Source organism: Denticeps clupeoides, unplaced genomic scaffold (assembly GCF_900700375.1).
Source record: "Denticeps clupeoides unplaced genomic scaffold, fDenClu1.1, whole genome shotgun sequence".
In the NCBI taxonomy this organism is placed as follows: Eukaryota; Metazoa; Chordata; class Actinopteri; order Clupeiformes; family Denticipitidae; genus Denticeps; species Denticeps clupeoides.
Window position 1 is genome coordinate 429,173 of NW_021629993.1, and position 20,874 is coordinate 450,046.

Consider the following 20,874-nt stretch of genomic DNA (forward strand, 5'->3'; position numbering starts at 1 on the left):
TTCACGCTGGTAAAGTCCATCCACACACGTGCAACCGTCACAAACCCCCACATCTATCTTCTGTGCACAAATAAAGTCTCACAAGCAACACACCAGGCGAGATGTTTATACGGAGCATGAAAGTATAACTGCAGCGTCATCTTCATTTCACGTCTTGGTCTTCTGTTGAAAGCGGCTGGTAAACGTGGACTCTGGTCCAACTTCACACATGAAGTTACAGTGATGAACGTCAGGAGCGTGTCAATAACCACCTTCTCATGACCATGACAGTTCTATTACATCAGACAGCCACCTCTAAACCAGAAGAGTTCAAACCCCACTTACTACCATCGTCCCTCTGAGCAGGGGGACTGTGACACACACACACACACACACACACACACACACATCTTAAAGTAAATACATTTGTCATGTAGACACAGTAAGATTACACAATAATAAAACACAAAGCAGAAAGTGATTGTAAAGAATAGAAAATCCCACACTGAGGTTCAACATCAATTGAAACATCTCAACTACTCCTGACCTTCACTTGGAAACATCTGAGCTACACCTGACCTACACTTGGAAACATCTGAGCTACACCTGACCTACACTTGGAAACATCTGAACTACACCTGGCTTAAACTTGGAAACATCTGAGCTACATCTGGCCTAAACTTGGAAACATCTGAACTACATCTGGCCTAAACTTGGAAACATCTGATCTACACCTGGCTTAAACTTGGAAACATCTGAACTACACCTGGCTTAAACTTGGAAACATCTGAGCTACATCTGGCCTAAACTTGGAAACATCTGAACTACATCTGGCCTAAACTTGGAAACATCTGATCTACACCTGGCTTAAACTTGGAAACATCTGAGCTACACCTGACCTACACTTGGAAACATCTGAACTACACCTGGCCTAAACTTGGAAACATCTGAACTACATCTGGCCTAAACTTGGAAACATCTGAACTACACCTGGCTTAAACTTGGAAACATCTGAGCTATATCTGGCCTAAACTTGGAAACATCTGAACTACACCTGGCTTAAACTTGGAAACATCTGAGCTATATCTGGCCTAAACTTGGAAACATCTGAACTACACCTGGCTTAAACTTGGAAACATCTGAGCTACACCTGGCTTAAACTTGGAAACATCTGAGCTACACCTGACTTAAACTTGGAAACATCTGAGCTACATCTGGCCTAAACTTGGAAACATCTGAACTACACCTGGCTTAAACTTGGAAACATCTGAGCTACATCTGGCCTAAACTTGGAAACATCTGAACTTCTCCTGGAGAACAAGATCTTATTTTGCTCTATTGTACACATGAATACTGACAGCTCTGAGCAGTAAAAGCTGAGATCCATCATGCTGGGATTATTATTATGATATTATTCTTCTCTGGTCAGGAGTAGCTGCTGATGTTAGACTGGTTGCGCCCCCTACTGGTTGCAGCTTTACTTTACGCTTTAAAATACACTCAATATAATGAAATGGTTTATAATTCAAATGGGTAATATTCATGCAACAGAGCGCCACTGCAAAGTGATATTCACAAAAGCTGATAAATTTACATTTTTTGAAATATTTATACATTTACACGGCATTGCTGACCAGTTAATGATCTGCCTTGGTTGGTTGTGTTGGTCTGATGGAGGTTCTGACGGGTTCCAGTCTGGAGCTGATATTTTTAATAAGGGTGAATATGGGTTGTTATTAATTTCAAGTGGTTCTGATGTGAAACTGCTCCACATTAACATTTTGCTCAGTAGTACGATCCTCCCTGTAGCACGTCTTCACCTTCGTTATGGTGCGAAGTGGTCATGATGGTACTATAATGAAAAGTTCAGAACTTGGTTGACCATGTGGAACACACATACAGACACACACGCTCATTTCTTGGAGATGACTGCGTCCACGTCGTCCTCGGGTTTGAGAGCGTGCCACTGGGCGATGGGCCTTCTTGGATTGGCCAGCATGTCTGCCCAGTGGCGCTGCTCTGTGCCCGTGCTGTTCAGCCCCAGGAACAGCTTTCCAATGGCGTCATTCTTCCCAATCTTATCGTAGTCCAGGACGGTCACGACCACCTGCACCTTCTGTGGACAGACAGGAGACCACAGTCAGTGCAGTGACCACGTTAGCAGGGTAAAGGTTAAAGGTGGAGGCCTCACCTCGATGTGTTCAGATGGGACCTCAAAGCTGAAGGACTCGTTGTAATATGGGTTCAGGGTGTTCTTCTTCACTGTTGTCTTCTTCTTCTTCTGCCTCTTCCCGTTCTGCACCAAATGAATCTTCACATACGGATCTAGACCACATGGAACAAGGCAGAAATTCACAGAACCGCAGCTCAGCATTTCAGGTTACAACAGGTCCCTCAGAAAAGCTTCTCCAAGCTGAGCTTCTGTTTATTTATGTATTTCTATTCCACATTCATGTTCCTTCCCTCCAACTCACCAGACAGGCCGCCCACATCCATCTTCTTCAGGTTTTTGGCCTCCAGAATGACGATGGTGAGCTTCCCAGCAGTGGGGACGTAGCGCAGGGACAAACAGACGTCACCCAGCTTCTCATGCTGCAAAGAGGACACATTCAGCCAAACCTTTGACCTTGAACAGGTGACAGCAGCTGAACTTCAAACGAACCGTATTAAAATGCATTATGGGTAAGTGCTGCAGTGCCCCTGTTTTGCTCCTTCAGCAGAAAAGCGTCTGACCTCCTCCTTCTCCGCCTTCTGCAGGTATCTCCACTCCTCCGTCACCTGGCTGAAGTCCACTCTGCTCATCTGGACGCGGGCGTCGCCGATGGCGTCGTGTTTGGAGAAGCGGTCGAAGTCGTAGACGGTCATGACCAGCGTCTTACCGCCCAGCTCCGTGTAAGGCACCTGGAGACAAGTTCACGCATCAACAGGACATTTCTGGACAATATTCACAAGTTAAACATCATAACGATAATTCAAATTTCATCATCTGTAAACTAGAACCATGAACTGATTCTCAGATTACAATCTACCTACACTTCAAACGACTCGGAATGTGAATCCTTTCCTCACCTTGAAGACGAAGCTCTCGTTGAAGGTGGGGTTCAGGGTTTTCCGGTGGATTTTGGTTTCAAACTTCTTCTTCTTCTCTGGTAGGAGGTAGAGCTTGACGTACGGGTCAGAGGTTCCGTTCATGTCCATGGCCGGGAGGTCGGAGGCTGGAGGATCCCCACCACCAGCTGAGAAGGAGGAGCATGTTCATCATGGAAAGATGGTTGGATGGATGTTTCTTGTGAGTGAAGGGGCTGATGGGTCATTTTAAAACAGTGACTCACAGATGCATCAGTGAAGTTGTAGTCCAGCGAGAACTGTAGTTTGCCCAGCGTCATTTCCTCCTTAGGCTCCGCCTCTTCCTTTACTGCGTCAGAGCTGCACTGTTGGGGCTGAGGTAATGGTCAAGTGTGAGGACAGGGACAAGGACATAAACATCGTATTGGATGTTTGTGGTCGGCAGTGTTGGAGAAACTGGAGCACTGTAGGTTCATGGAGGCACCAGCTCACAACAGAACTTACAGGATGCCACAGCAGATACCTTCAGAGGTTGCTGGAGACCATACCTCAAACAGTCAGGGCAGTTTCACTGGCAAATGGGTGGAACTAATCAATATTTGACGGCGGGTCCATTATGTTATGACTGATTGGCGTATTTATGTGCACACACACACACACACACCTGTGCACTCCCATCATCACTGACATCCTTCATGCTGAAGTCATTTTTTCCATCCTTCTCCTTTCCTTTCTTCTCCTTCTTCTTCTTGAAGATGGTCTTCTGGCAGCAACAGAACCAGCAGCTGCACAACAGCAGAAGCAACACCAACACCAGAGCGACAACAGCCCAGGAAGGCACTGCACAAACACACACACACACACACACACACACGTGTAAAGTGACACATGTAAAGGCTGGATGAACATCAAACACACACTGATATCTTACACACACAATTCCTGATCACTCCCAATAAAGCTGATACATCTGTATTCTTGTGTGTGTGTGTGTGTGTGTGCGTGTTCGTACAGTGTGTGTGTTGAAACTCATTCATGAACTTGTTCCTCAGCAGGTCCAGTCTTCTGTTCTGAGTGGGTGCTGCAGTCGGGAGGCGTCCGCTGGGTCCTCCTGTCCTCCCGCTCACGGTGGTGGGTAACGACGCTCCCAGCACCTCTCCACACAAACTAACACACACACACACACACACACACACACACACATACACATACACACACAAGACACAAATACACACACACACACACACAAGACACACACACACACACACACACAAGACACATACACACACAAGACACAAATACACACACACACACACAAGACACACACACACACACACACACACACACAAGACACACACACACACACACACAAGACACATACACACAAGACACACACAGAATACACACCATATACACAAGACAGCATGTCTATACAGTACAGTCATTCACGTGTGTGTGTGTGTGTGTGTGTGTGTGTGTGTGTGTGTGTTTCACTCACTTGCCAGTCAGGAGAAGAAGGAAAATAAAACATCTGCAGACAGACATGATGAAGAGAGCAAACTGAAACACACACACACACATGATCATAATTAAAAATTTAAATTCATATCTGCCATATTCATCACCTGATGATTCTCACGATTAGAATACATCCTACACATCTGGTTTGTGAAGAGCATCTTCATCTTCAGTACCTGTTTAATAAACTTTTTCATCAGGTTCTCCCTGTCTTGCCGAGTTTACTGGTGGGCTGAAGATGACAAGCCTGACCACCATGCCGCCCAGGACCATGTAAAGACACAGATCACTTTCACTGCAGCTGAAATCCGAGCGTTTAACCTTGAGAATATTTTTAGAACTGAGCACTCAGCACTTATTGATTTCTGACTTTATTTACACAAATCTGAATAACGGCGACGAGTCCACGTCTGGACGACAGCGCCGTCAGCTGACTTGAAGATGATGGACTCACCCTGTACTGCGAGAAGAAGCAGGACCGAGGGTTCTGGGTGGCGGGACCGTGCTGGTTCCCTGCGGGACTCCTCTCCAGAAGGTCCTCTCGCTTCAGCCCCGGCGGGGAAATGTGGTCGGGACGAAGACCGACCACGCCGACTCACCAAGGACGGCCCACTCGTCCAGCCCTTCATTAAACGTCCGAATATTCATGAGTACAGTACCTGTCAGCCCTCCCCCCGTCTGCACCTCACCCTCCTCAAGCTCCAAACTTCACGTGACGGGATGCAACCTTCATCGTCTTCAGTGTTGGACAAGTTGATGCTGCTTTAGTGCTGAAGCGTGATTTTACAGGAAAATATCGCTGTGGCTCTCCTTTTCTCCCTTTACACGAGATCACTTGGTGAGGTCATCTCCTCACATGGACTATCCTACCACTGCTATGCCGACGAGACACAACTCCTCTTCTCTTTTCCTCCCTCTGATCTACACGCTGGTTCCAAAATCTAACCGACATCTCGTCTTGGATGGCAGCCCATCACCTCCAACTCAATCCCACCAAAACTGAACTAATATTCATTCCAGCAGATTCTTCACCACATCAGGATCTTGCTATTTACCTGGACAACTCGCAGCTCTCTCCTTCTACAACAGCCCGCAACCTTGGAGTAACAATAGACAACCAACTCTCCTTCTCGACTCACATCAGCAATCTTTCCCGCTCATGTAGATTCCTTCTCTACAATATCAGACGAATCCGCCCTTATCTGTCAACCCAGGCCACCCAGATCCTGGTTCAGTCCTTAGTAACCTCACGACTGGACTACTGTAACTACCTTCTAGCTGGTCTACCACTATGTTCCATCCCACCTCTACAACTACTACAAAATTATCTTCAACCTTCCCAAGTTCTCCACACCGCCCCTCTGCTACGTTCCCTCCACTGGCTCCCAGTAGCTGCACGCATCAGGTTCTAAATACTGATGCTGGCCTACAAAGTCAAACATGGAGCAGCACCATCCTACCTCACAGCCCTTATTACACCTCACACTGCACCTGGTATACTCCGAGCCTCCAGTACTGCTCGCCTGGTCCCTCCATCTCTGAAGGTAAAAGGAAGACGCTCATCTAGACTCTTCTCCGTCTTGGCCCATCGGTGGTGGAATGAACTTCCAGCTCAGTCACTGAGCACCTTCACACGGCAGCTCAAGACCTTCATCTTTAGAGAAGATTTAGATGAACTTGTAACCTTCTTCTGTATAGAAACTAGAACAGAGTGAATAAAAAGATTGTATTCATAGTTGGGGGTCCTAGTGAACCAGAAGTGATCACTCTGGATAAGGGCGTCTGCCAAATACTGTAAATGTAAATGGAGCAGGCAGCAGATGCCACATCCTGCAGATCCCAGCAGCCATGTTCTAACTTCAACTCATTCCGGCAGAAGAACGTCGTTTTTAGAACATGCTGAAGACTTTGGTTTATATGCAGATCTGTCCAGAGGATGAAACAACTTTTAATCTGAGCTGCAAGCTGTTTAGTTCACGTCATACAGAATTTCCATTGACGTGATGTGTGTGGAGAAGCAGCAATACAGACTTTCTCCATCTGTAGACGTTTACTTGTCATTATTTTACGAGTTGGGGGAGCCTGATACCCAGATCTTCAAGAACATCTCTACATATCAACATTATTAGCACTTTCACTGTTTAATCGGGATTATATGCCGCCTTCCCGGCCATGATGAAGTATTTGTAATGATTTCTAAACGCTCGTTTGGGTTCGTTTGAAGTGGCTCCCAGCAGCGCCGCTCCGGTCCAGCAGCGCCGCTCCGGTCCAGCAGCGCCGCTCCGGTCCAGCAGCGCCGCTCCGGTCCAGCAGCGCCGCTCCGGTCCAGCAGGGGCGCTGTGGCGCTGCGGCCGCAGCGGACGACGCTGCCGGTTTCTCCCCGATGAAGGTCGGGATGCAGCCGCCGCTGCTCGTCGTCTCCGCGCTCCGGGCGGCGGTGCTGCGCTGCTTCGGTCCCCGCGGGGGGAGCGTCTTCTTCACCCGGGACACCGGGGACGTCCTGGTGACGCGGCACGGACAGAAGATCCTGCGCTCGCTGCAGCTGGAGCATCCGGCAGCCAGGTGGGTGTCGGGGTTCACATGTCACCCCAACTCTCTCCAAGCTGAGCTTCCGTCTGAATCTCACACTGACCTGTAATTCCTGCCCCTGATAGCATCGTCTTCTGTTTATTTCTATATTTCTATTTCCTGCACCATTCTGTACATTCACTGCAGGGGCCGCTTTTAAGCTCGTTCTACATAGTGACATAAGAGCATTTTATTCTATTTTATTCTGACCAGACGTCATACGACAGAAAATATCCAGTTCAGCCTCCAGTTCTTTAACTTTTATTTCTTATAAAGCACATAATCACATACAGTACGTCTCAATGGGCTTTTTCAGGCCCTACAGTTGACCCTTCACCTTTGACCCTTCTGCACACAAGGAAAACGTGCACACAAAAAATGCAGAGCTGATGGAGGGTTTCTGCAGGGTTGATGGAGGGTTTGTTTAGGGTTGATGGAGGGTTTGTGCAGGGTTGAAGGGGGGTTTGTGCAGGGTTGAAGGGGGGTTTGTGCAGGGTTGAAGGGGGGTTTGTGCAGGGTTGAAGGGGGGTTTGTGCAGGGTTGATGGGGGGTTTGTGCAGGGTTGATGGGGGGTTTGTGCAGGGTTGAAGGGGGGTTTGTGCAGGGTTGATGGAGGGTTTGTGCAGGGTTGAAGGGGGGTTTGTGCAGGGTTGATGGAGGGTTTGTGCAGGGTTGATGGAGGGTTTGTGCAGGGTTGATGGGGGGTTTGTGCAGGGTTGAAGGGGGGTTTGTGCAGGGTTGAAGGGGGGTTTGTGCAGGGTTGATGGGGGGTTTGTGCAGGGTTGATGGGGGGTTTGTGCAGGGTTGATGGGGGGTTTGTGCAGGGTTGATGGAGGGTTTGTGCAGGGTTGAAGGGGGGTTTGTGCAGGGTTGATGGGGGGTTTGTGCAGGGTTGAAGGGGGGTTTGTGCAGGGTTGAAGGGGGGTTTGTGCAGGGTTGAAGGGGGGTTTGTGCAGGGTTGATGGGGGGTTTGTGCAGGGTTGAAGGGGGGTTTGTGCAGGGTTGATGGGGGGTTTGTGCAGGGTTGATGGAGGGTTTGTGCAGGGTTGAAGGGGGGTTTGTGCAGGGTTGAAGGGGGGTTTGTGCAGGGTTGATGGGGGGTTTGTGCAGGGTTGATGGAGGGTTTGTGCAGGGTTGAAGGGGGGTTTGTGCAGGGTTGAAGGGGGGTTTGTGCAGGGTTGATCAATTGTTTGCACAAGGTTGATGGATGGATGGTTGGTGTTGATTTGTCCAAGAAAATCGTCAGTGTTAATGCTGCTGGTCCAGGTGAAGATCCAGGGAGTTTCTGTGGTGACGCTGTGGTGCGTTTCCTCGTCTCGTTGCCGCGATCTATAGTTTAGGCTGGGTTTATATAGAAGTGAACTTCTGTGTGTGTGTGTGTGTGTGTGTGTGTGTGTGTGTGTGTGTGCGCGCAGGCTCATCGTGGATTGTGTTCACACACACTGCCAAATTGCCGCCGACGGATCGAAGTCCTTCCTGCTGCTGCTGTCCTCCCTGCTGAGTGAGATGGTGTCCTGCTGCGGTGCATCCTGGGACAGCGCCACGGCCCGCCGCCTGGCCCAGCGTCTGCTGCAGTTCTGCTGGACCGGCCTGGATGACGTCATCGCCCGCGGCGTGACCCAGCGCGCGTCCTCGCTGGCCATCTGTGGTTACCATGGCGATGTGGTGGAGGGACTGGTCCGTGGTTACATGGCCGGCAGGGTGGGGGACGGCCCGGCGAAAGTCCTGTCTCCTCTCGTCTGTCGCTTCTACCAGAAATGGAGTGGCGGCGTGCGAGGGGCGGAGCCAGTGGCTGTGATCCACACGCACTTCTCGCTCCTGCACACGGCGGTGTCGGGCCTGCCCATTGGCTGCTCGGGGGTGGCGGAGGGCCTGGTGCTGGAGCGGGATTGGTCGGCGTTCTTCGAGCACGGGCCGCGGGTGGAGGTGCTGGTGCTGGCGGCGAGCGTGTGTCCGGCGGCCGAGCCGGGGCGCGGGTGTGTGTGTGACCGCTGCGTGGCCTGGCCGCAGGTGTGTGTGTGCGCGCAGCAGCTGGGCGCGTGCGTCCTGCTGTCCGCCGCGAAGCAGCCGGACTGGGTTCTGCAGTGGGCCCGGCGGAACCGCGTCTGCCTGGCAGAGTGTCTGGACCCGGAGCGGCTGGACCTGCTCTGTCTGCTCGGCCAATCGCGGCCCACCCCCGCCGGTCGCGTCGCCACGGCGACGTCTGTCCGCCGCCTGGTGCTGGGGGGTCGCCGCCTCGCCGCCGTAGTCCCGGCGCACGCTCCACGCGCTCACACGCTGCTGCTGTGTGGCCCCGGCCCCGGGCCCCTGGACCAGAGCGTGAGTGCGTGTCGGGGGGCGGTCGCCATGCTGCACCACGTGTTTGAGGAGGACCAATCGCAGAGCCCCGCTGCTGACTGCTGGGCTGAAGCGCTCGGGTCTGGACGCCTGCTTCCTGTGGGCGGGGCCTTTGAGCTGCTGTTGCATGACTTCCTGCTGTCGTCCGATTGGACGGGAGATCCTCAGGTGAGCCGGCTGCTGGCGCGGGCGGTACTGAGCGTGCCCGGAGCGCTTCATTCCCACAAGCCGCGGCACTTCCTGCAGCTCCACGCCCACTTCCTGCGGCAGGGGTCCGGCGGCCCGTCCCGCCCGTGGTCAGGGGGTCTGGAGAGCGTGGCGGCGAAGCGGCAGCTGCTGAGCGCGGTGCTGCAGTGCGCGGCCAAGCTCCTGACGGTGGAGACGGTTCTACGCGTCCACGCGCCGCTGAGGACCAGCCGCTCAGACGAAGAAGAAGACTGAGCCACGCCCCCTCGTTTATTTCATTCCAAACTGCAGTAACCATTCATGATAAAATAAAAGAAATCGCCTTTTATTGTCACTATACGCAGGAATATGAGATTAAATATGAGGAATATGAGCTTCCCCTTCGCTGCAGATACGTATGTAGTAAATATAGCAAGAAAGTACAAATATACATACGATAAATTATACAATAATGATGAACATGGTGAGTAGTGAGTGTTGGACGGTGAGAATAATGTTATTGAACAGTATTTAAAGCTGATTAATGTTAATATTGATTAAGGAATCATCTCTGCGGAACATCTCTGTCTCCACTGTGAAGCCACCGTCTCCATCCGGCCCTTATCCAGAGCGACTTACAGTCAGTAGTTACAGGGACAGTCCCCCCCCCCTGGAGACACTCAGGGTTAAGTGTCCTGCTCAGGGACACGATGGTAGTAAGTGGGGTTTGAACCTGGGTCTTCTGGTCCATAGGCGAGTGTGTTACCCGCTAGGCTACTACCACCCTGCGTGTAGTTTAAACTGCTTATGGTTTTTAACAGGGTGGGGGCTTCCTCTGTGAAGTTTTTTTGAGGTATCGGGAGGTGTAGATGTCCATCAGGGAGGGGTGAGGGCGGCCACTGATCTTCTGTGCTGCCTTTACTACTTTCCGAAGCCTCTCCCAAACCGTAATACGGTACGTCAGCACGTGCCGGGCCGCCAGGGACCAGTGTGTGGGGACGGTGGACTGGTGGACGCAGCAGCCCACCCAGCTGGTGAAGCAAGCCGATCCAGAACCGTGCAGCGCCGGCTCCACCTCATTTACTCCTGGATATGCGAGTTAGGGACATGTTGATGGTGTCACACATGGCTACCGAGCAGCTCTGGATTTGGAGGTGTAGGTTCTCTGTCTCCACTGTGAAGCCACCGTCTCCATCCGGCATTTCCTGGCCCAACATCTCACACATAAAATACCAGCCTCTAATAAAACTTTTACAGTAAACTAGGGGGCCATAAATGTGTTAATATATATATATATATATATATATATATATATATATATATATATATATATATTTTTTTTTTTTTTTTTTGTGACATTTTATTTAAGTTGAAACAAGAAAGGGCAAAAATCCAAAATGATCAGCCCCCTGGCCATTAATAGTCCATAGTGCACCCTTTCTGAGCCACAATTGACACCAGCTTCACACAGGTCTCCTGAGGGACATTCGTCCAGACTTCCTTTTTTTTCCCCATTTTACTTTAAAAGGTTGTCTTATCATTCACATGCGAATGCCAATAAATAGTTAGCACAGTTCAGAATTAGCACTGTTAGAACAAGCTGTCCGAGTGGCGCAACAGGGCGGATGTGTCCTCGTCCGGGAGCATGGGAGAACAGGGCCGTGATGGAGCGGGGGACGGGGGACCACGGTTCTCTACAGATGGAGATGGTGTCTGAGGACAGGAGGACACTGGAGGGGCGGGCCTGGGCTTACGTCCTTCTGATGAGGCTGGAGCTTCACTTGTTGCTCCACCATAAATCTCAAATAAAGACGAGCAGCCATGAGACCACCTCTTTACTGCAGCTCTGGTGTGTGTTGTGCCATTTTAGGATAAATAAAATCATCAAACTCTTCATTTTGCGATTCTCTATGAAACATAAGGAAAGAAGGAAATACTCTGGCATAATTTGAACTGCATTTGCTGTATAAATTTGTCAAGTTGCTTATCAGCGTAACCTGTAAAACAGCAGCAGAACCGGCGGATCCTCCGGCCGCTAGGGGGCAGCAGCGCGTCCGGCAGCGGAGCTCCTGCACCGGGGCCGAGAGCAGAAGCGGGCGCGGCTCTTCATGGCGGAACATAGACGTGAACCTGATCTGAGGAGCAGATAGTAACCGCGATAGCAGCAGAATCTTTTCAGGTGAATGTCAGCGTACACACACGCGTAAAAACGATCTATAAAAACGTGTCTACAGTTCAACCCCAGATTAAAGGCGCTGTATTCATCAAATTCAATTATTCACTGTTCACACACCGACGTGTGTGAACGTGGACATTTCTGGATTTTTGTTTCATGAGTTAATAGAAAATCCAGCGAAGATCTGTGAATGTCGAATAGAGAACTTACTGTTAACTGTACTGAAAATATGAAAATCAAACCACGGTTCTCCTGAACCTGGTTCTACATGTAACATTTAAACAACGTTACATGCTGACATAAAGTGACCGTGCGTTACATCGACAACCTGGCACTACATGTAACATTTAAACAACGTTACATGCTGATATAAAGTGACCGTGCGTTACATCGACAACCTGACACTACATGTAACATTTAAACAACGTTACATGCTGATATAAAGTGACCGTGCGTTACATCGACAACCTGGCACTACATGTAACATTTAAACAACGTTACATGCTGATATAAAGTGTCCGTGCGTTACATCGACAACCTGCCGCTAAATGTAACATTTAAACATCGTTACATGCTGATATAAAGTGTCTGTGCGTTACATCGACAACCTGGCACTACATGTAACATTTAAACAACGTTACATGCTGATATAAAGTGTCTGTGCGTTACATCGACAACCTGGCACTACATGTAACATTTAAACAACGTTACATGCTGATATAAAGTGTCTGTGCGTTACATCGACAATCTGGCACTACATGTAACATTTAAACAACGTTACATGCTGATATAAAGTGACCGTGCGTTACATCGACAACCTGCCGCTAAATGTAACATTTAAACATCGTTACATGCTGATATAAAGTGTCTGTGCATTACATCGACAACCTGGCACTACATGTAACATTTAAACAACGTTACATGCTGATATAAAGTGACCGTGCGTTACATCGACAACCTGCCACTAAATGTAACATTTAAACAACGTTACATGCTGACATAATGTGGCAACATTAAGTACAAGCAAGCAAAATCTGTTAAAAAAATCAGTGCAAGAGTAGCATTTTAAAAGACGAGCATGCAGGCAAGCAGCGCAAAATCAGTTAAATGAATGTAATATAAGGTGCCAAGTGGAAATAGTGCAAATTGGAACTGAAAGTGTCTATGGTAATATAATTTTTTTTGTGTGTGTGAAGTGATTGTCATTGTGAGGCACAGCACATGGTGACACAACGAAATGTTTCCTCTAACCCATCACCTGAATGAGCAGTGGGCAGCCATGAGCGGATCGGGATTCGAACCGGCAACCTTGTGATTCTGGGGCGTTAACCGCTAGGCCACCCCTGCCTTTTCTTTCTATGATGTGGTGTTTGCAGGCCCACTTCTCAGGGATGGAGGTGGAGCGCTTTGTGTCCAGGACTCTGGAGCTGCTGCAGGAGGAGAGAGAAGCTGAAATCGAGGAAACCAGGTTGGTTGGCTGATGATCAGTTTTTTTTTCGAGCTTCTTTGGGATGGGTCTGATGTCTGTTCCTGCCTGGCTCCAGGGTTCTTCAGCAGAACGTCTCCCTGAGGAACCTGCAGCAGAAAGGACTGTGCTTGTTAAAGCTGCAGATCGGAAGTCAGTGTACGGGTCTGCATGGGCGTCTGCTGGTCATATTCGAGCCGAGAAAAGGCAGTGGACCTCCTCTGCTTTCCAGCAACAGCTTTGGACCAGGTACAAGCAGATCAACAAAAGAACTCACTCCCAGATTTTCATTTACCAGACGCCCTTATCCAGAGCGACTTAGTTACAGGGGACAGTCCCCCCCTGGAGACACTCAGGGTTAAGTGTCCTGCTCAGGGACATGATGGTAGTAAGTGGGGTTTGAACCTTGGTCTTCTGGTTCAGAGACGAGTGTCTGACCCACCAGGCCGCCACGACCCTGAGAAGGAGCAAAGTGTCCCCCACATGTTGAACTTGTTGAATTGATGTGAAAATGACCTGAATTCTGTTTTTTTTGTGTTGCAGGTGACATTGTTGGTTTGTCTGAGTGTCAAGGTTATGCTCTTCAGTCCCAGCTTGCCTCAGGGGTCGTGACCCGAGTCACGCCGGCATCGGTGTCCGTGGCTTTTGACGAGTCCCTGGAAGGCCTCAACCTCCAGGCCGATGGGCTCTTCAACCTGATGAAGCTGGCGAACGATGTGACCTACAGGAGGCTGACGAGGTAAAACCTTCATCAGCAGCAGCATGAGATGATGTCTGGAAACAGTCACGTTACCTCCTCCTTCTTTTCTTTTTGGTGTCCAGTGCTCTGAACTCCCTGAACAAGTACAGCGGTGGTCCAGCGTCTGGGCTGATTAACGTTCTCTTCGGATACTCGGAGCCTCACGGGTCTCCACAGCAAAGTATGAGCTGCTCTGCACTTCGTATCTTCTGTGGACGCTTTTATTTATGAATTTGCTGCTCAGCTGGTTTAGAATTTTCGAACCGCGGCCTGGACGAGTCGCAGAGGGAAGCGGTGGCGTTTGCTCTGTCGCAGAGAGATGTGGCCATCATTCATGGCCCCCCGGGGACAGGGAAGACCACCACCGTGGTGGAGATCATCATACAAGCAGCGAAACAAGGACACAAGGTATGTTCTGTTCAGCAGCTGTGGGGGGAGAACCGGAATCACAAGTCCGCCGCGTACAGGGTTAAAGTTCACGGTTCTGATCTCCACCTTCATAGATCCTGTGCTGTGCTCCATCAAACGTCGCCGTGGACAACCTGGTGGAACGTCTGGTGCGGTCCAAAGTGAACGTCCTGAGACTGGGACACCCGGCCCGCCTCCTGGAATCCATCCAGAGACACTCGCTGGACGCTGTGTTGACCCGCAGTGACAGCGCCGATGTCATCGCTGATATTCGCAGGGACATGGATAAGATTTTTGTGAGTGTTTTGCTGTTTAACGGAAGAGCGTTATAGGGTTAACGGTGTCGTTCACTCTGCCTCCACTAGGTGTCAGTAGCGTGTGTAGGTGCGAGGTAAGTTCATGGACTGTCATATTATTCATATTTCAAGGCGGAGACTGGACACTTTATGGATTTGGAAGAATAAATAACGTACCTTTAACAGCGTCTCTCAGCCCCTCAGCAGCCTCCACAGTAGTAATTAGAGTTTGACATGAAGCTCCCAGACAGACAGACACCGTGTCCCGGTCCAGTGGACAGTAGCTGCTCTATTGAATTAAAAAACCTTCATGTCTGCTATATTCATTACAGAAATTATTATAGCGTTCTCGATTCAGAAATGTCCTGTACTGTCTACAGGGTATAAAAGTAAACGTTTTTTTGCATTTATTCACGTAAGTATTTTTCCGCATTGTTCTGGTTCTTTGAGATGCTCTAGAACACTCTGAGCAGTGTGTATGTCCCCGTCTGTGCAGAGTAAACTGAGGAAAGAGGCGGAGCGCGGTGAGAAGAGCCGCCTGCGGAGGGAGGTGGGGGAGCTGAGGAAAGAGCTGAGGAGCAGGGAGGAGACGGCCATTCGCCAGGCGCTGAAGGCGGCCGCCGTCATCCTGGCCACCAACACCGGTACGAACAGCATGGAACGCGTCACCGCGGAGGGCGGCCAATACCTTGCTCGATTCTAGAGGAACGGAATACGGTCGTTCAGGTCAGAGGTCAAGATGCGGAACCTCCACAGGTGCGTGTGATGACGGGCCGCTGAAGGTCCTCCCCGCTGAACACTTTGACCTGGTGGTGATAGACGAGTGCGGTCAGGCCTTGGAGAGCAGCTGCTGGATCCCGCTGCTCCGAGCTGGGAAGTGTGTCCTGGCAGGAGACCATAAACAACTTCCCCCCACCGTCAAATCCCAGACGTAATAATATACATCTCACACACGTAACATTTCACTACAAAGTTCCTTATTAAATGTATCATGATCACAATTTTAGTTAAAATTGGTTAAAAGTTGATTACATCACACACACACACACACGTTATAATATCCCTCATACGTATCATAAAATTACACACACATCTCTGTTTACTCTGTACCTGGACCAGTTATAGATTTCCAGAGTCTTTAACAGGGCAGCAAGGGACGGTCTGTCCCTCAGCCTGATGGAGAGGATCATCGATCGCTACGGCGACTCGGTGGTCCGGATGCTGAGCGTTCAGTACCGCATGAACTCCTCCATCATGCAGTGGTCCTCGGATCAGATGTACCAGGGAAAGGTGACCGCACACACATCAGTGGCAGCGCACCTGTTGAAGTGAGTCCACACCCTTCTCCACCGTGCCTGCGTTTCATGGTGCCATTTTTCTGAATGAGCTGCGGGCAGGTTATGATTGACAGTGAAAGTGAGCGTGACGTGATTGTCATTGTGAAGCACAGCACATGGTGACACAGCACAGTGTCACTCTGTATTTAACCGTCACCCTTAGTGAGCAGTGGGCGGCCATGACAGGGATTCCAACATGATGTTACTTTCTATAAACGGTGCCAGCATTTTATATTTAAAATAATGAAATAAAATAAATATGCTCTCCTCTTTCGTTATACCGGACAGTATAGAGCCATTAAGTAGCAATAAAGTTTACTTTGATATGGACAATTAGGATTTTTCTGTTAATGAGTTGAATGCCGTTATCCTGATGAACAGAGACTTGCCCGGGGTTGCCAGTGTGGAGGAGACAGAAATCCCCCTTTTGCTGGTGGACACGGCGGGCTGCGGCTTGTTTGAAATGGAGGACGCTGACGAACAGTCCAGAGGCAACCAGGGTACGCAGATCAACATTTACTTCCTTCGCTCGGCCTTCCTGTCAGTCCTCTAGTCAGTCCCCATTTCGTCCTCCGCAGGTGAGGTGGACATCGTGGTCCTGCACGTCCGAGCGCTGATGCAGGCCGGGCTGGAGGCCAGAGACATCGGGGTCATCGCACCGTACAACCTGCAGGTTCACTTCATTTGCAGATGTGATTTATATATATATATATATATATATATTTGAGGAAATCAGGTAGTAAAAACATTTTCTCATCTGCAGGTCGACCTTCTGAGGCAGCAGCTTTCCCAGAAGCACCCAGATCTAGAGATCAAGTCAGTTGACGGCTTCCAAGGCAGGGAGAAGGAGGCTGTGGTTCTCTCTCTGGTCCGATCAAACAGGAAAGGTGAGATTCATCCGTTCCATCTGTTGTTAATATGAGAACTCGGTGCAGAACATGGATTTGTCCCTCAGGCGAGGTTGGCTTCCTGACTGAAGACAGGAGGATCAACGTGGCCGTGACCCGCGCCAGACGGCAGCTCGCGGTGGTCTGCGACTCCCAGACGGTCCGGAACCACGACTTCCTCAGGTCCCTGCTGGACTACATGACTGAACACGGCGAGGTCCGCACGGCCTTCGAGTATCTGGAGAACGTCGTGCCTCAGAACTACACCCGCGAACCCGGGCCGGAGCAGCGCAGGCAGAAGAGCAAAGCCTCAGCCGGGAGACAGTCTGGAGCTACAGAGGCCAGGAAGGGTGGAGAAGGACGCGGTGCAGCCCAACCTGGACCCTCCACCCACCCACCTAAACCCCGGCAGCAGCAGGAGACAGCTCCTGTCCAGGGTAAATATGAGGAGATACGAGAGCAGGTCCTCACCTTCCTGAAGGATCCGGGCCAGGCCCAACTCCAGTTCCCATCATCCTTCAGTTCCCACGATCGCCTGCTGGTCCACTGCGTTGCAGAAGAGTTGGGGCTGTGCCACCAGAGCCAGGGAGAAGGGCGGTGTCGGCACGTTCGTATCTCCAGGTGCCCCCCGCAGCAGGAACCTGCCGAGCCCCACAGAGACCTGAAGAGCCTCCACGTGGAGCCGCAGAAAGGTGAGAAGAAGGAGTCCGAGCCCCACAGAGACCCCCAGCCTGCCTTGGACCTGAAGAGCCTCCACGTGGAGAAGCAGAAAGGTGAGAAGAAGGAGTCCGAGCCCCACAGAGACCCCCAGCATGCCCTGGACCTGAAGAGCCTCCACGTGGAGAAGCAGAAAGGTGAGAAGAAGGAGTCCGAGCCCCACAGAGACCCCCGGCCTGCCCTGGACCTGAAGAGCCTCCACGTGGAGAAGCAGAAAGGTGAGAAGAAGGAGTCCGAGCCCCACAGAGACCCCCAGCATGCCCTGGACCTGAAGAGCCTCCACGTGGAGAAGCAGAAAGGTGAGAAGAAGGAGTCCGAGCCCCACAGAGACCCCCAGCCTGCCCTGGACCTGAAGAGCCTCCACGTGGAGAAGCAGAAAGGTGAGAAGAAGGAGTCCGAGCCCCACAGAGACCCCCAGCCTGCCCTGGACCTGAAGAGCCTCCACGTGGAGAAGCAGAAAGGTGAGAAGAAGGAGTCCGAGCCCCACAGAGACCCCCAGCCTGCCTTGGACCTGAAGAGCCTCCACGTGGAGCGCATGAAGCGCGAGCAGCAGAAACGGGAGGAGAGAGGTGAGAAGAAGGAGTCCGGCGCCGGAGCAGGAAGAAGCAAGACGGCCAAGACGTCCAAAGGAGGAGCCAAAGGTGAGCAGGGGATCATGGGAAATCAGGCCGCTGTTGTGAGCGACACGACTTCATTTTGTGCCCCGTTGACAGGAAAATGGGCGCTGAAAGCCGGCGCGCTGGACATCGCCGGCGCGGCGGGGGACGACGCCGACTTTGACAGCCTGGTGGAGGCGGTGGTGCGGGCGGAGCGGGCGTGTGCGTTTGGGGCGTGTAAGGCCAGCGTGGTCACGCTCGGGCAGCTGTGTGCCTTCTGCAGCCGCCAGTTCTGCCTGAGTCACCACGTCCCTGAGGTAACCGTCACCGTCATGAAGAAGATCATTAAATATACGGCACGAGAGGGACACGCGACACCGTGGACATTCCGGCTGGTATGGCCAGTTAGCTCAGCTAGTTAGAGCGTGGTGCTAATAACGGCAAGGTCGCGGGTTCGACCCCCGTACTGGCCACAACTTATTTTGTGGGGCGGTGGTGGCCTAGCGGTTAAGGAAGCGGCCCCGTAATCAGAAGGTTAAAAAAATAATAAATTAAATAAATTGATTGTCACATGTGATACACAGCAGCACAGCACACAGTGCACACAGTGAAATGTGTCCTCTGCATTTAACCATCACCCTGAGTGAGCAGTGGGGACCATGACAGGCGCCCGGGGAGCAGTGTGTGGGGACGGTACTTTGCTCAGTGGCACCTCAGTGGTAACTTGGCAGATCGGGATTCGAACCGACAACCTTCTGATTACGGGGCCGCTTCCTTAACCGCTAGGCCACAACTGCCCCTGGCGTGTTGGCGTGTTCAGGGTTAACGTCTTTCCGACGCGTTGTTCTTGGTTCTTGGTTCTCGTTCTTGTGTTCCTGTCTGTTATTGAAAGAAGAAGAGAAAGAGAAAGAAAGTGAAGTGATTGTCACATGTCATACACAGCAGCACAGCACACAGTGCACACAGTGAAATGTGTCCTCTATATTTAACCATCACCCTGAGTGAGCAGTGGGCACCATGACAGGCGCCCGAGGAGCAGTGTGTGGGGACGGTGCTTTGCTTAGTGGCACCTCAGTGGCACCTCAGTGAATCCCGATCTGCCAAGGTACCACTGAGGTGCCACTGAGCAGAGCACCGTCCCCACACACTGCTCCCCGGGCGCCTGTCATGGTGCCCACTGCTCACTCAGGGTGATGGGATAAATGCAGAGGACAAATTTCACTGTGTGCATCATGTGCTGTGCTGCTGTGTATCACACGTGACAATCACTTCACTTAATAAATTAATAATTAAACTTGGTAAACTTGGTAACACACTCGTCTATGAACCAGAAGACCCAGGTTCAAACCCCACTTACTACCATCGTGTCCCTGAGCAAGACACTTAACCCTGAGTGTCTCCAGGGGGGGACTGTCCCTGTATCTACTGACTGTAAGTCGCTCTGGATAAGGGCATCTGGTAAATGCTGTAAAGGTAAAGAACAGTGAAGGCCAAGAAAGTAGGCGTCCCCAGGCCATATAAGGAACTTCTTCACACACGTACGGTGGCCGAAAAGCGCAAAACAAACATAACAGTGGGTGTCAATCAAACAGTTTTGGGGAGGACGATGGTGACACTTAACTCGTTTTAAAAACGGAAACGCAGAAGCAGGCCAGTTGGGTAAAATACACGATGATCAGGATGATCAGGGGAAACGGGACGAAACGCTGGTGTGATTTCTCGGTTCTTAATTTTTAATGAAAACCTCAAGTCAACTCTTCATGTCGTCATTATGGGGTGTTGTGTGTAGAATTCTGAGAAAACCCCCCGAATTTGATCCGTTTTGGAATAATGCTGCAACATAACAAAATGTGGAAAGTTGGTGGTGGGAATGCGGTAAACGCGGTGAATTCCAGCCTCGGTGAAGTTCTGCTCCTTGCAGGTCCACGGTTGCGGCGAGCGGGCGAAGGCGAACGCCCGGATGAGGATCAGTAAGGAGGGGGTCCTGTACGCCGGCAGCGGACACAAGGACACCAGCATGGACCCTAATAAAAAAGCCCACCTTCACAGGAAACTGGACTCCAAACTCCGAGACATGGCGTCTCAGCGCAAGACTAAAGTCAAGGACAAGTGACTGTTCCGGATACGTATTTATGCCACAGATCGTGTGGAGCCAGATTCCTATTAAAAATTTCTCCAACTATTGTCAGTGGTTTTTAAACAATCTGACCTCATATTTCTACGTCTTATCGTAATTATACCTGTTGTTTAGATATATTGTCTTTTTTTTTTAGAAAAGAATGAGAATATAATTCATGCATTATAAAATATTGTGATTTATCTGGGAAAGGAAGCGGCCCCGTAATCAGTAGGTCCCCGTCATGGTGCCCGCTGTCATGGGTGATGGTTCATCTCTGCATGAATGTTCCACTCAGTGAAACCAGGAGACTGGCAGGTTTACAGGTGATGCATCTTTAATAAGAGGTTTAAAAAAACAGGGTAAAAACTGCGAGGTAGCTGAGTAGATCTTACAGTATCTATAATACAACAATTCTTATTGGGAAATGAAATTCATATTCATAAGTCAGATCTGCGGGAATTTAAAAACGTCGCACTGACGCGGCCGGTTCTAGTCGTTCTG

General features: G+C 50.5%; 2 protein-coding genes, 1 long non-coding RNA gene, 1 other non-coding gene and 1 pseudogene across 6 annotated transcripts; 3 read left to right on the forward strand and 2 right to left on the reverse strand.

Annotated features, from left to right (window-relative positions):
- Positions 1–1,550: 1,550 nt before the first annotated feature.
- Positions 1,551–4,082, reverse strand: LOC114779561 (synaptotagmin-1-like; annotated as a pseudogene).
- A 65-nt stretch (positions 4,083–4,147) lies between these two features.
- LOC114779537 (uncharacterized) lies at positions 4,148–4,829 on the reverse strand. Its single transcript, XR_003746785.1, has 3 exons — positions 4,740–4,829; positions 4,544–4,605; positions 4,148–4,212 (listed from the first exon to the last, which is right to left on the reverse strand). It is a non-coding gene; the product is annotated as an uncharacterized LOC114779537 (long non-coding RNA).
- A 2,112-nt stretch (positions 4,830–6,941) lies between these two features.
- Positions 6,942–13,273, forward strand: bbs10 (Bardet-Biedl syndrome 10). 3 transcript variants are annotated; one of them, XR_003746783.1, is made up of 4 exons: positions 6,942–7,125; positions 8,547–9,636; positions 11,642–11,812; positions 13,199–13,273. XR_003746783.1 is itself a non-coding variant. In XM_028967408.1 (2 exons), exons 1-2 carry the CDS (start codon positions 6,947–6,949, stop codon positions 9,907–9,909), a joined length of 1,542 nt encoding a protein of 513 aa, XP_028823241.1. In that variant the 5' UTR covers positions 6,942–6,946; the 3' UTR covers positions 9,910–10,897. The 3 variants fall into 3 exon arrangements, 2 of the variants coding, with proteins under 2 accessions (XP_028823241.1, XP_028823242.1); XM_028967408.1 differs by lacking the exons at positions 11,642–11,812; positions 13,199–13,273 and having other exon boundaries at positions 8,547–10,897; XM_028967409.1 differs by lacking the exons at positions 6,942–7,125; positions 11,642–11,812; positions 13,199–13,273 and adding an exon at positions 8,345–8,432 and having other exon boundaries at positions 8,547–10,897.
- LOC114779517 (DNA-binding protein SMUBP-2-like) lies at positions 13,200–20,442 on the forward strand. Its single transcript, XM_028967382.1, has 15 exons — positions 13,200–13,277; positions 13,354–13,523; positions 13,818–14,013; positions 14,097–14,194; positions 14,258–14,421; positions 14,517–14,717; positions 15,214–15,361; positions 15,474–15,648; positions 15,863–16,045; positions 16,436–16,554; positions 16,633–16,727; positions 16,818–16,941; positions 17,010–18,299; positions 18,372–18,571; positions 20,176–20,442. Exons 1-15 carry the CDS (start codon positions 13,201–13,203, stop codon positions 20,365–20,367), a joined length of 3,432 nt encoding a protein of 1,143 aa, XP_028823215.1. The 5' UTR covers position 13,200; the 3' UTR covers positions 20,368–20,442.
- On the forward strand, positions 18,654–18,727 carry trnai-aau (transfer RNA isoleucine (anticodon AAU)). Its single transcript has one exon. It is a non-coding gene; the product is annotated as a tRNA-Ile (tRNA).
- Positions 20,443–20,874: the final 432 nt, after the last annotated feature.

Bases quoted from the DNA above. Each gene is read 5' to 3' on its own strand.
- bbs10 (XM_028967408.1), top strand. From the start codon at position 6,947: ATGAAGGTCGGGATGCAGCCGCCGCTGCTCGTCGTCTCCGCGCTCCGG. The intron at 7,126-8,546 runs GTGGGTGTCGGG...GTGTGCGCGCAG, and splicing joins CTGGAGCATCCGGCAGCCAG to GCTCATCGTGGATTGTGTTC.
- LOC114779517 (XM_028967382.1), top strand. From the start codon at position 13,201: ATGGAGGTGGAGCGCTTTGTGTCCAGGACTCTGGAGCTGCTGCAGGAG. The intron at 13,278-13,353 runs GTTGGTTGGCTG...GCCTGGCTCCAG, and splicing joins GCTGAAATCGAGGAAACCAG to GGTTCTTCAGCAGAACGTCT. The intron at 15,649-15,862 runs GTAATAATATAC...AGTCTTTAACAG, and splicing joins CCCACCGTCAAATCCCAGAC to GGCAGCAAGGGACGGTCTGT.